At 58.4% G+C, this 12,476-nt stretch overlaps 2 protein-coding genes across 2 annotated transcripts in view; both read right to left on the reverse strand.

The window, feature by feature from the left end:
* Positions 1 to 621: 621 nt before the first annotated feature.
* On the reverse strand, positions 622 to 9,441 carry LOC120620499 (mesothelin-like protein). The gene is made up of 16 exons (XM_039885570.1): positions 9,248 to 9,441; positions 8,346 to 8,426; positions 7,292 to 7,412; positions 6,144 to 6,285; positions 5,026 to 5,111; positions 4,784 to 4,910; positions 4,519 to 4,709; positions 4,064 to 4,154; positions 3,701 to 3,836; positions 3,135 to 3,322; positions 2,903 to 3,058; positions 2,662 to 2,789; positions 1,859 to 1,989; positions 1,684 to 1,778; positions 1,172 to 1,436; positions 622 to 731 (listed from the first exon to the last, which is right to left on the reverse strand). The coding sequence occupies exons 2-16, from the start codon at positions 8,359 to 8,361 to the stop codon at positions 622 to 624; spliced, it is 1,983 nt and encodes a 660-aa protein (XP_039741504.1). The 5' UTR covers positions 8,362 to 8,426; positions 9,248 to 9,441.
* Positions 9,442 to 11,493: 2,052 nt separating this feature from the next.
* Positions 11,494 to 12,476, reverse strand: part of RPUSD1 (RNA pseudouridine synthase domain containing 1) — a 5,263-nt gene continuing 4,280 nt past the window's right edge. Inside the window, exon 7 of the mRNA XM_039884836.1 lies at positions 11,494 to 12,446. Within this exon, the coding sequence (XP_039740770.1) occupies positions 12,237 to 12,446 (210 nt within the window). The 3' untranslated portion in view covers positions 11,494 to 12,236. The remainder of the gene's footprint in view (positions 12,447 to 12,476) is intronic.

Here is a 12,476-nt window from a genome sequence, read left to right on the forward strand (position 1 = left end):
GCTGTGACCCTATGGACATGGCTCTCTGAGTTGCAACCTCTCCTATTTGTACTTGGAAAGGGGGGTGCAGGGCAGGGACTCCAGGTGTGGGGTGGAATGGGGGACTTCGGGGCCTTCCTGATACTGTTCCATTGCCTGGTCTCTCCTGAGGCCAGGCCAACAAACCCAGGGTGTCTTCTGGTGATACTGACTTCCCAGGAGATGGTGGACGAGAGTCCTGTTCCTGGATAAGAAAGTCTCTGTACCCCTCCTCTGGCCCAGAGCAAAGGGTCACAGGCAGGAAAATCACCTTGTCCTTTATTCAAATTAATTAGCAAAGTAACTGCCATGAAGACCCCCTCTTCAGCCCCAGTTCTTTGTCCTGAAGGAGGCCAGAGGGCCAGGGCAGCATCTCAGCTGGCTGAAGCTCTGCCCAGGCCCTCAGTCCAGCTCCATGTCCTGGAGCTGGGTGTGGGTGGGGACCAGCCCTGCAGGCCCCTAGGATGTGGGACATGGCTAGGTTCCCTGGGCCTGGGGCTTGCACCGAGGCCTGAACTGGTGTCCAGCTCCACCTACCAGCCCCAGTTTTCCTGCATGTGGTGCTGGGACAGTGCTGTGTTCGGGGGCCATGGTGCAGGTGCCTCATGAGTAGTCCCAACTGGACCCCAGGGTACTTCGATACAGCAACCACAGGAGGCTGGAGGGCAAGCCCATAGCAATTGGCAGGTACCCCAGGTGGGCTGGTGGGCTGCCTGTAGGTGGAACATGGAGGGAGCACCCATCAGTCTTGGCTGAGCATCAACGCCCCACATTGTCTCAGTAGCCTCCTGGGCAGCCCCTCTGGGCTCAAGGATCATACCATCCCTTTGGGTGGGGAAGACCAGTGAGGATCCTCATGTGCTGCCACTCTTCTGGACCCTAAAAGGGATCTCAAAGCTGCCCCCACTCCCTACTTTATGCAGATCATTGCGTTTTGGAGAAGGTGATTGTGTCCTTTAATAATTCAGCAGACTATATAGGGTGAAGCCAGTGTCACTCAAATGTCACCCGAGGGGCCAAAGTAAAAGAATTGGCCCACAGTATGAGACTGGGCACGAGTAGCAGTTTGGATTCCACAGAGGCCCTAGGCAGACAGGGCCAATCACAGGCAGGGAAAACCCACCAAGGGGAAGGGCTGGGTGTGGGGCCGTACCTGAGGTAGGGGCATCATTCCCAGGCCTGCCCAAGGTGGTGGCTAGATGGGGCACCCAGGGGGTGGTGTTGGGAGTCCCAGTAGTCAAGTGGGCTGAGCTGGTGGGGTTGGTGGGGCCGACGGGGTCTTTGTCCAGGCGTAGCTTATCCAGGGTCGACCTGTTCTTGCTGTGGAGCCAGGAGATGATGATTGGGTGGCTGCGTGCTTTCTGCAGGTCCACCACATTCTGGCCCAGCAGCATTATCACGTTGTCGACACTTAGGTTCTGCAAAGGAGGCAAGGGGGTCATGGGGGTAGGGACAGAGGGTCCTGCAGCAGCCTAGCTTTGGGGCTGAGGATAGTGCTTACCGGAGGAGTGAGCACGGGGCTAAGAACTGGCAGAACCAGCCTGGAGAAGTGATCTGAGGTCCACACTGTCTGCACACCTCTGACTTCGGGGTGCCTGTGGACCTGTGGCCCAGGGCTCCCCTGGCTTGGCCAGTCTGCCTCAGTCCCCTCTCCCCAGGGCTCACCTGCAGCACTTGGGGGTTCAGGTTGGTGAAGGTGTCAATGTCCATGGAGATGTTAGCCTGGGCCAGGTGCTGCAGGTCCTCCACTGGGGCACCACCTGAGGGCTGGGAACTAGTGAGAAGGGGAGGGGTGAGGGCTTCTGGAGGAGGGGTGTTGGAACACAGGGTGGGGTCTCACCGAGATAGGGGCGTATGAAGTGGTAGTAGGTGTCCATGGTTCTGATGCTGCTGAAGGCTTCTCGGGCTCTGGTGTAGAGTACGTCCTTCCGTCTCTGAGGGCAGGAGGAGATGTCCAGGGCCCCGGCCAGTCTGGAGAGGGGTGAAGCTTATGGGCAGGCTGGGAACCCCTTGTCCTCTGGGTAGCCAGGCCTGGGCCTCTCTCCCTTACCCACAGCTGTCCTCTTGCTCTCTGTACTGGGCTGATAGTGTCTCCTCATAACTTATGTCCACCCAAAACCTGAGAATGTGACTTTATTTGGAAATAGGGTCTTTCCTAATTGTAGGTGTCATCCAAGTAAGATGAGGTCCTGCACCTGCATCCACAAGGGTGGGCCCTAAATCTAATGACTGGTGTCATAAGAAGAAGGAAATTTAGACTCAGACACTAGGGGAGACAGCCATGTGGTGATAGAGACAGAGATAGGGTGATGAGGCCACAAGCCAAGGAAGGCCAAGGATTGCCAGCAACGCTGGAAGCTAGGAGAAGCAGGAAGGAGACTCTGCTATGGGTTTCAGGGGAAGCCTGGCCCTGCTGACACTGAATTCCAGACTTCAGGCCTCCAGACTGTGAGAGGGTACATTTCTGTTTTTTTTAAAACACTCAGTTTGAGGTACTTTGTTTAGGCAGCCATAGGAAACTAACATACCTGTGGTTATGTTAGTTTCCTAGACCCCTCCTGAGCCTCAGTCTCCCCCTCTAATCCTTGGTAAGAAGTAGAGCTGCCCCCGAGGTGTGATGGGTATGTCGCCAGGTGGGCTCACCGGAACTCCGAGGGCTGGATGGCCTGGATCTGCTGGGGACTCATCCAGCAGAGGCGGGAGCCCCCAATGGCCACAAGCAGGGCACTCGTGATGTTGCCTTTGTGGTCCAGGAATTTCTGCAGGATGGCCTGGGAGCAGGGCCGGGGTCAGTGGGGCTGGGTTGGTGGGACAGGGTCAGTGGCCACCCCCCACCCCAGTCAACCCTCTTTTCATCACTCTGCCCAACCCCCGCTGCCCTCACCTCCGTCTGGTTCTCCAGGGCCACGTCGGAGGCCAGCAGGGCCATGACTGTGTCCCTGGATGTGATGTTCCACTGGCCAATCTCTGTGCGAGAGTAGAGGTAGACCAGCGAGGTGATGAGCTGCAGCTGCTCCTCTGGGATGCCACTCGGGTAGATCTGAGGTGGGCAAGGGTGTCAGGACCCGTTGCCCAGCACCCGCTGCCCACTCGCTTCCACCTGGTCCTTGGCACACCTGAGCCAGCTTGGCTTTGATGACACGCTGGCACTCAGCAGGAAGTGGGTGCTGCAGCAGGGGGTCCAGGCTGGCCCTGAGCACACGGCTGCCCAGGCAGGACTCAAGCTGCAAGCAGTCATAGTGCACCAAGAAGAGGTCATCCTGCAGCGTGGCTGCTGTGATGTTGCCGTGGGTGCAGGGCCTCCCTGTGGCTGGGAGTGGGATGGAGTTGATGATCCTGCTACTCAGCTGTGGCCCGAGTTGACAACCATTGCTGACTTCGGGCCCCGCTCCACTCCTAACCTTGACCCACCCTTGATTCTCTACCCAAGCGTGACCCCTAGCCAAGAACTTAGCCCAGAGCAGACTTAGTCATGACTGACCTTGACCTTGACTCCATGCCTGACCCTGGCCCCAAAGTCGAGCCCCACTTCTTCTGACAAGCCCAGGCTGGATGCAGATCCATGGGCCAAGCTCAGGAGGTCCAGCAGCAGTAGGGCTGTGTCTTGGGTGCTCCTACCCTGGAGTCACGAGTCCAGAGCAGGAGAGGTGCAGTGTCCCCAGGCCATAGTGGCCACACTCACCTGTGCCCCGCTTGGGCCGTGAGGACATCAACTTGGCTTTCAGGAAGCTAGTGACAAAGCGCCTGGCATCATGCTGGCTGAGTGTCCCTGCCCTGAATGCAGCCACCATACTGCCAAAGAAATCCAGGCCTATGGCCTGGTCGCGAGGACTGGAGACTCCACACCCTGGGGCCGTCCAGTCCCTCCTCCCTCCCCGCAAGTAGAAACCCTGTGATAGGAGCTACTGGGGACACCACTCGGGTGTTGAGGTGGCCATACGACCAACGCTCAGGCCTGGACAGGCTGGTAGAGGGTCGGCTGTATGCTCCTCCCTATGTTCAGGGCCAGCTCAACCCTCCACCCCATCCCAGGGCACTGTCCTACCTCCTGCACCTGCATCCACAAGCTGGGGCTGATGTAGGTGGCCAGGGGTCCCAGAGACTTCAGCCCCTCTAGGTTCCAAGAGCTAGGGGGCCTGGTGTGTGGGAAGGGATTGTTGTGTCAGGTCTGGAGCAGCACGCCAGCCCCTGGAAGCCTGTTGCCCTTCCCTGAGCACACAGTCCCCAGAGCCTGCCCTTCTGGGGACATTTCACCTACCCAGAAGAGACTCTCCACCCAGGCTCTGGGGCAGGGGAATCGAGGGGCCCAGCAGGTATTGGCAGCACCCCCAAAACTGTGCCCCAAAGGCTGCAAGGTCAGAGTGGGGCTGTGAGCTAGGTCAGAAGTTGGGGGTCAACAGGGCTGTGGAATAGAGACCTCCTGGACCCAAACTCCAGGCTGCCTCCTGTCTCATCTCCAGAAGGAAGGCCTGGGCAGAGGCGATGGGCGCCCCCACCCACCCGAACATGGTCCTCCCGCTGGCCAGCAGTTTGTTGAGGGCAGCCTGCTGGGCAGGGGTCAGGCGGGGGCAGCGCTGCAGGTTCTGTAGCACGTGGGGGTCCGAGGCCACTATGATGGATGCATCCATGTCACACACCAGGATTCCAAGGAGCAGTAGGTCAGAGGCGCTGAGCCAAGGGTGGCGCCCTCCCTACAGGACAGCAGATTAGCAAGAGCCTGGCCCCATGGCCCACCCGCTCGTCCTGTCCCATCCGAGGGGCCTACCAGGCAGGCCAAGGCTGAGTGCTGCAGGGCGGCCCTCTGGTCAGGCAGGTTGGCCAGCAGTTCTGTGTCCCCCTGAGCTGCACGGCGGGTGAAGGCCCGGCAGTCGGCTTCCCTCACCTGTGCCAGGCTGCGGGCAGGCGGGGTGCTGTCGGGAGGGCGGGGCCAGCCAGGGGTCCCAGAGACCCAGAGGAGGCATGCTCAGCCCGCTGGCCAGATGCTGGGTGGGAGTGGGAGGCACTCACTTATAGAAGAGCAACAGGTCTGGTGGGTGGAGTGCGAAGTCGCCCTGGAGGCCATGCTGGGCGGCCAAGTTGGCAAGACAGCTGAGCTGGGCAGGGCGTATGGTGTGTCACTCCCTTGCCCAGCCCCCTCAGTGTGGGGCCCTTGCCTGAGCCCCCTTCCGTCCACCCCCGTGTCCACTCTATTTCCTCCTCCCACCTGCCCATTCTGCGTCACCTGGACTTCATTGTCTTCCTCTTCCTGCCTCAACTTCCACATCAGAACGGCTTCAGAACGGGTCAAACCCAGGCTAAACAGTACTCCTCCCCGCCCCCAGCATTCAGGCCCTCTGCTCGCCCCCAGCCCTATTGTGCCAGGGTGGCTCATCCCAATGCCACTCCTGCCCAGACTTCTTGTCTGGCTTGGCCTCCTTTGGGGTGGTTTCGAATTGATTACTAGCTTTATACTAACTTTATAATGAGACAGAATTATAGCTTTCCTTCCTTTCCTCTCTCCCTCCCTCCTTCCCTCTCTTCCTCCCTCCTTTTCTTCCTCCTTTTCTTCCTTTCCTCAAGCTCAAGCCAGTCCATGCTTGGGTCAGCTGTGAGTCGAGGGGAGCTCAGTTGGTCCCTTTCATAGCTCAGAGGAGAGGCCAGGAGGCTGGAAGATCTACCCCAGGGGCCCGAGCACCCTTCTCAAGGGGCACCATGTGCCAGATGGAGACAGGAAGGGGCCGGCACAGGCCAGGTGGGCAAACCCTCACCCAACCAAGAACAGGAGGCTAGGGTCTGCGGGAGACTGGCTAAAAAGTCCTGGAAATGATCCAAAGCAGGCCACAATGGAGAACCACCTAAGGAGGGACCCCTGACTTCTGTCACCTCGGGGTCAGCCTAAGAGATGCCCCTTAGGTGGCTGTGAAGTTGGTAAGTTGGCCTATAAACAACCATATGCAGTGTCTCCAGCACAGCCCCCATGTTCCAGGTGAGCTCATTCTGTGTCCCAGCCATACAATCCTGGCCCTTGCTGCCCTGTGTCCTCTGCTGAGAATGCCCTCCCTTCCTACCCATCTGCAGGGCTTACTCCCTCGAGACTGCCCTTGCCCTTGGACCCCAGCCCAATAGTGCCAACTGAGGCGGCTTACCTGCCAGGCTTTGAGGAGAACCTGCTGTGATGCCATCCTCCTGATCAGAGCCGAAAGCTGGTCCCGGGACAGCTGATTGGCTGGCTGGCACCAGAAGTCTTGCAGGAGGGAGGTGCTGGCATTGGGCAGAAGGAGGAGGGTACTGAGGGGTAGCACTGGGGGTGGGAGGGGCAGCCCAGACTGCAGCATGAAGGATGGAGGTCAGACTCCCAACACCAAAGGAGTGAGACACGGGAAGTGTGGCTGGCAGGGTCTTGCCAGAGGCAAGACTTCTACTTTACTCCCTCAGTCACTCCCTTACTTCCTCCCTTACTCTGCCTGTGAGCATCCACTTCGGGCTTTAAGCTATGAAGAAGAGTGGCCCCTGTCCAGAAGCTAGGTCTCTGCTTCCTTTGGAGGCCGATCCCAGTGATGGCTGAGGGTTTGGAAGAGATGTGGCCTGGGCACCTTCTGAGTGGCTTCAGCCAGTTCTGTCTCCTCACTGAGCCTTTCTCATGGTATGAGTCTAATAAAATCTGTGCATAGGGAGGGTCTTATGGGACTTTAGTCTGAGCCCAGCTGGTCCAACTTGGGCCTCCAGCCCTGCCTAGTCAGTCAACTGATTAATCAATTGATTGATGGCTGATCGGTGACCTCCAACCTCCAGGGAAAAAGAAGACAGCCAAGTCTAAGCAAAAGACCCCCCAGAAAGTACACGGAAAGAAAGCAGAGTCTGTATGGGGCCTGAGAGGGCAGTAAAGCCTCAGGGCAGAAGGAAGGGACCATGAGGACTCGGGATGAACAGTCATCAGCAGTGATTGCCTGCCAGGCCAAGGGGAACAGTGAGAGCAGTGTGGGGCTCAGGAGGGACCCCAGCCAGCTGTGATGGCCTGGGGACCCAGTCATCTGGACATGACTGATGCAGGACACTAGATGCTCTGGGCCATCTCGGGACAGGGTGAATGAGTGATCTGGGCAGGCAGAGCCGGGCCCTCCACGTCAGAGCTGGGAGGCTGTGGCCCTGCCATAGCCACTCCTGAGCCACTGTGGGCAGACCGTGGAGGGGCTCCCTCCTTCCCATTTACCCCTCTCCCCCAGGCCTATCAGGGAATCAGCTGCAGGAAATGTGGTTTGTGGACTCAGAGCCTAGAAGAGGGGCTGGCACTCACGTGGCCCACACGTTGGCCCTGCTGGCATCCAGCCCTCCCTGGGAGAAGCCCTCAGCCTGGGGACGAGAGCAGTGGGCAGTAAGCCACATGAAGAGGATGAGGCCCAGGCTCACCAGGGCACCTGGAACAGAACGAGCCAGTAAGCAGCTGCCAGCTGCCTACCAGCACCATCTCGGGGCTGAGCCCTGTCTGGGAGTGAGCATATGAGTGGAAATGTCCAGCGTGGGTCTGCCCAGGGCTCCCTGTGTCCCACATGGGTCTATGACTACCCCGACACAGACACCACAGAAGCCATGTGGTCACCTGTGTGTGGCAGCCGGGGTCCAAGTATAGTGTGTGTGTTTGCGTGTGTGTCTGACCAGGTGAACATGCATGTGATAGTGTGTCTAACTCTATATATGCCTGACACTGTATGTGTGTTCCTAAAGGTACATACATGTGATATACACACGTGTGGTGGCATGTACATGCCTGTAATGGTGTGCATGCCCAACACACTACATATGTACGCATATGTGATGGTGTGTATGCATGTGTAGCTGGTGGTATGTGTCTTTTTGTGTTTCTGGAAGCACGTGCACACATATGTGATGGCTTGTGTGTGTGCCTATCAGTGTCCACATATGTGTAATGACATGTATACGTGTTGAAAGCGTGTAACCATGTACATGCACCCAGCTGGTATACATGAATGCAAACTCCTTCTACCTCCATCCCTATGGTTCTTACCTTACAGTTTGAGCCCTGAGACCCACAAGCAGAGGGCCTGGGGTCAATCACCACTTCCTCCTGAGCCCCTTCTAGCTATGGCCTTCCTTGTCCTGCCTTGTCCTCACCAGGACCCCCCATATCCAGTGCCTTGCCTGCCCTCCTCCTTCCCTTTCTTGACCCCCATCCAGCTAGAGATGGGGTACACTGGGGCAGGACGCCTAAGTGCTCTAAGGTACTAGAGCAGAGGACTCGGTGGCTGGAATGCGAGCACCCTCCACATTTGCTGTGATTCCGCAGGTCATGCCGCCCCAGGGAACCCCTTCCATGAGGGGAGTCATCTCACCTGCTCTTGGGCCCATGGCTGTGTGGTGTGCACGTTCTGGCAGGAAGGTATTGGGGAAATGGGCAATGGGTCCGAGACAAGCTGGAGAGGAAATAGGAGCTGACAAGGCCATCCCCACTGCCTCTCCCCCCCCAGCCTCGGCCAAGGCGCACAGACAAGGGTGCTGTTCAGAATCACATAGGCTGGGCATTGTACAGGGCGGGTGACCTGAGCCTGGCTGCAGCGTTGTCTCTCTGTCTTTGGGGAGGGGCACAACCTAACAAACAAAGAGTCTTTGGAAGAAAAGAGCCTTTGGAACAAAAGAGCCCACCAGAGGGGGTGCCAGACTTTTCTTATCACAGGTCAGGGCTCAGGTGATCTGCAGGCTGTGGCTCAGGCTGTAGAGTCTCCAATGAACAGATCTCTAGACAGTTATGGGGCATGGGGCAGCGGTGAGTCCCCATACGCAGTTGCGGGAGAGGCTTGCTAGTTTTCCAATCTGCCCAGGTGTGGCCGTGGCTTCATCCCCAGATCTGGGTGGCTCAGGCAGCTCTCTGCTCCTCTCTGAGCCTAAGATCTGGCCCCAGGCACAACCCACACTGCAGCTCTCTTGGGCAGCCCTGGCCATGGTGGAGACCAAAACTGTGAGGCCTGGTCCTAGGAGGTGAGGGGCATCAGGAAACTGACCCATGCTGCTCACTCCTGGGCACAGCCTTGCACAATCTGGCAGCTTTGGGCACCTGTGAGCCTCTGAACTCCACAGGGCCCTTGATGAAGACAAGGAGGTTACTGCTCCATGCAGGGAGCAAAATGAAGGCTCCGTGGGGCTTGGCTACATGTATGGGGCTGCAGAGGCCAGACTTAAAGCCTAGATCCTATGGATTTAGCTGGTGGTGGCCCCCAACCTGGCCCCAACCCCTCACCTGAACCCAAAGACCTTCTGCAGTAGAGGCTGGTGCTCCGGGGCTAGGTGGCAGCCGTCAGATGCAAGGGGTTGTAGATCAGGTGCCAGGTGCTCCAGACATTAGAGGTGCCAGCCTATCAAGTATATCAGCCCCTGCAGCTGAGCCCCTGGGCACAGCGGTGGTTCAGGGTGGGGGCAGTCTTCTTGCTCTCCTCCATGCCTTTCCCAGCACCCTGCCCGTGAAGCCACCCACTCCTGCAGTGACACCCGCCAGGTAGACGTATAGGGGAGGGGCTGGAGCTGTGCCAGGCGACGCTGTTGTGTTGGCCCTTGGGGCCCCAGCACAGCGGGCACCTGCTCCCCAGTCCCCGGGGGAGTGGGAGGCTGAGCGCCTGGTTGGTAGCTGCCCAGCATAACCCCTTCCCACTGGGGGTTCCATGCCTCAAGTGTTGCGTGTATTCATATACATGTACCCTTGCCTTCACTGTGTGTGCCAGCGTCTGCATGTGTACACAGGTGCCTATACACATCTATGTGTATGTGTGATGCCTGTTGCACACTGCATGGATATTAGGCACATGTGGACTCAATACGATATCTGGGTTTAGTGACGTGTGTCACTAAATGTTTCAAATTTGCGGGTACTAGAGCAGAGCCAGGTATGTTTACTCACACACCTGTGTGCTGGAGACGGGGAGGGTGTGTGGGCACCAGGGGGCAGCCTTAATGGTGGCGAGTGTACCACACATGCTGGGGGGCCTACAGGGCCCAGGATGGGGCCAATCCACCAGGCAGGCCTTGGGGGCCAAGTAGGAAGGATGACTGCAGGAGGGACATTCCGACCTACCCATGAAAGCTTCTCTCCCGGCTGAAATGGACAGGGAGATGCCCCATGCTGACCCATGCTGACCCCTGACTTCCCTAGGCTCCAACTTTCACCACCTCCTAGGAGGGGCCTTAAGCCCCCATAGCCCAAGTTTAGCCTCTGGACAACCATCATTCACACCACAGGGCAATATGTGCCCAATGAGCTGGCCTCATGGCCAAGTAGAGGCACTGACCTGGACCTGGGGACCAATGGCTGGAGGGACCAGCTGAGGATCACTCCTGGCTCCTGCACAGACCCCCATGGGAGTCCAGGTTTGGGCCAAGAACTTGCTAGGGCTCTGGACACTGAGGAGTTTTGGGGGAGGGGGATGACATGTGGTGGTGGGGTTTCCACTCATCCCAGGGCTGGAGACTCCCACAGGCCAGAGTGGGAGCAGGAAGCAGCCAGTGAGTGCAGGACACATACTGGCCTGCCCACCATGGGCTTTGCCTCTCAGGCAGCCCTAGGCCCAGGCTGGACAAATGACCACAGTGACAGAGCAATTGCTAGGCTGTAGAGCCACACTCAGCCCTGGCTCTTCCACACGCTGCCTCATTGAATCGGCCCCACCCACGGCATAGCCAAGATGTCCAGATGAGGAAACTCAGGCCAAGAGACTGAGCAACTTGCCTGTGGCCACGCAAATGGGGAGGGGTATCAGACCCTACACCCTGGTGGTCGGGCACCTGTGTGTGGGATGTGGGGGGGCTGGGGGCAGCGGCAGAGGGGAGGTTAGGTAGGTCTCAGCAGGGAGGTGATATGCCTCAAGGTAGAGGGTTCAGGGAGCGTGAGAACTGGAAAAAGCAGGGTGCACCTGGACAGGGCCTGTCCATGCTATTCCACTGCACCCACCGCGCCGGTCATGTTTGGCACAACACAGCAACCACTGACCATGTGAGCAACAGGAGGTCAGTCTGCTACAGATGAGGAAACAAGAGGTACCGAGCAGGAGCTGGGACTGAGCAGGAGCTGGGACTGAGCAGGAGCTGGGACTTGGTCTCTACAGAGGACCCATGGAGGTTGCCTCCAGCTCCATCTCAGCTGAGATCCTGCAGTGATCACAGGTTGGCCCAGCTCAGTGCAGGAACATGGCACCTGACTGGCTAGTGACCTAGGTGACAGCCCTCTTTTGGTGTGCTAGTGGTGATGGGGGGCACTGGCTCTATGAGGGACCCTAGTGAGATCAGATGAACGCTCTAGTGCTTTTGGCTGGGAGGGCTCGGGGTCTTTCAGCTTCTCCCTAACCAGGGTAGCCGGGTGCTCATTGTATGGAGGGCGGGGCGGGGGGAGGACAAGTCAGCAGCCAGGCCCATGAGGTCTCCCCAGTGCAGGGACTGAGGGAGTCTGGGTGTGCTCCACAACCCCAACGTCAGAATCACTCATAGCTGTTCGCAGGGTTAGTCACTAAACCTTTTTATTCCAAGTCCTAAAGCCCAACTGTACTGGGAGTGATGTGAATGTGTTGTAGAGAATGGAGGAGGCAGGGGTCAGGTTGCCCTTGCTCCCAGGCTGAGGTCTGATGGCCTGTGGCTGTGTGGGAGGATGCTGAAGAGCTGCACATATGTCAGGCCTGAGGGGACGGCCTAGACCCACCCCCGTGTGTGATGATCAGGATGCTGGTGGGGAGGGAAGCCCATGGGCAGTGTCCAGCAAAAGCCAAGGCACAAGGCAGGACCAGCCAGGCAGGGGACAAGTCAGGGTCTGCAGGTGGAGAGGACTCAGCTAGACTGAGGTAATGGCACAGATAGTCTGAATAGAGTGAGGAGCAGGGTGCTCTGAGGAATGAACTGGGGGACCAAAAGCCCACCCATGTTCTCTTCCAGGGCAACACTGGCTAAGTCTACGAAATGGGCTTTGGGAGCGAAGCTTTGGAGTCAGAAAGGGTTTCTGGAGGACAGGCAAGCCTTGGTTTTCCCCGGAGGGCTGGTCCCACAGCCCTGAGCCCTTCATCCTCCAGAATCAAAGCTGCCTGGCTCCCCCTGCTGGCCCTACTGGCCCCTCCTCAGGCCTGGCCACTATAGCCAATGTGGAGCCTCAGTCCTCTTCCACTGGCACACCCCTGCCTTAGGATGGGCTTAGAGCTCTGACCCACAGCCCCCATCTGCCTGGGTGCCCCAGCCTGTACTCCACTCCCACACTCTCAGTTGTCCGGCTCCAGTGTCCACTCTGACAGCCACTGAAGGCATGAGGCACGCTGTGCCTCTGTCTCAGGGGGCTTGGCAGGGGGTGGTGGAGGCCGGCCTGGCCCAGGCAGGGACATGGAGGGGCTGCAGGGCCTGGGGCCCCCTTCTGTGGGCTCAGGGTCGGGGGCAGCCCGTAGGACCTGGACAAGCTGGTCCAGAGGCTGCACCAGGGTGTGGGGGCTCCAGCAGGCATCAAG

The sequence above is a fragment of the Pteropus medius genome, unplaced genomic scaffold (genome assembly GCF_902729225.1).
Source record: "Pteropus medius unplaced genomic scaffold, Ma_sr-lr_union100, whole genome shotgun sequence".
NCBI lineage: Eukaryota > Metazoa > Chordata > Mammalia > Chiroptera > Pteropodidae > Pteropus > Pteropus medius.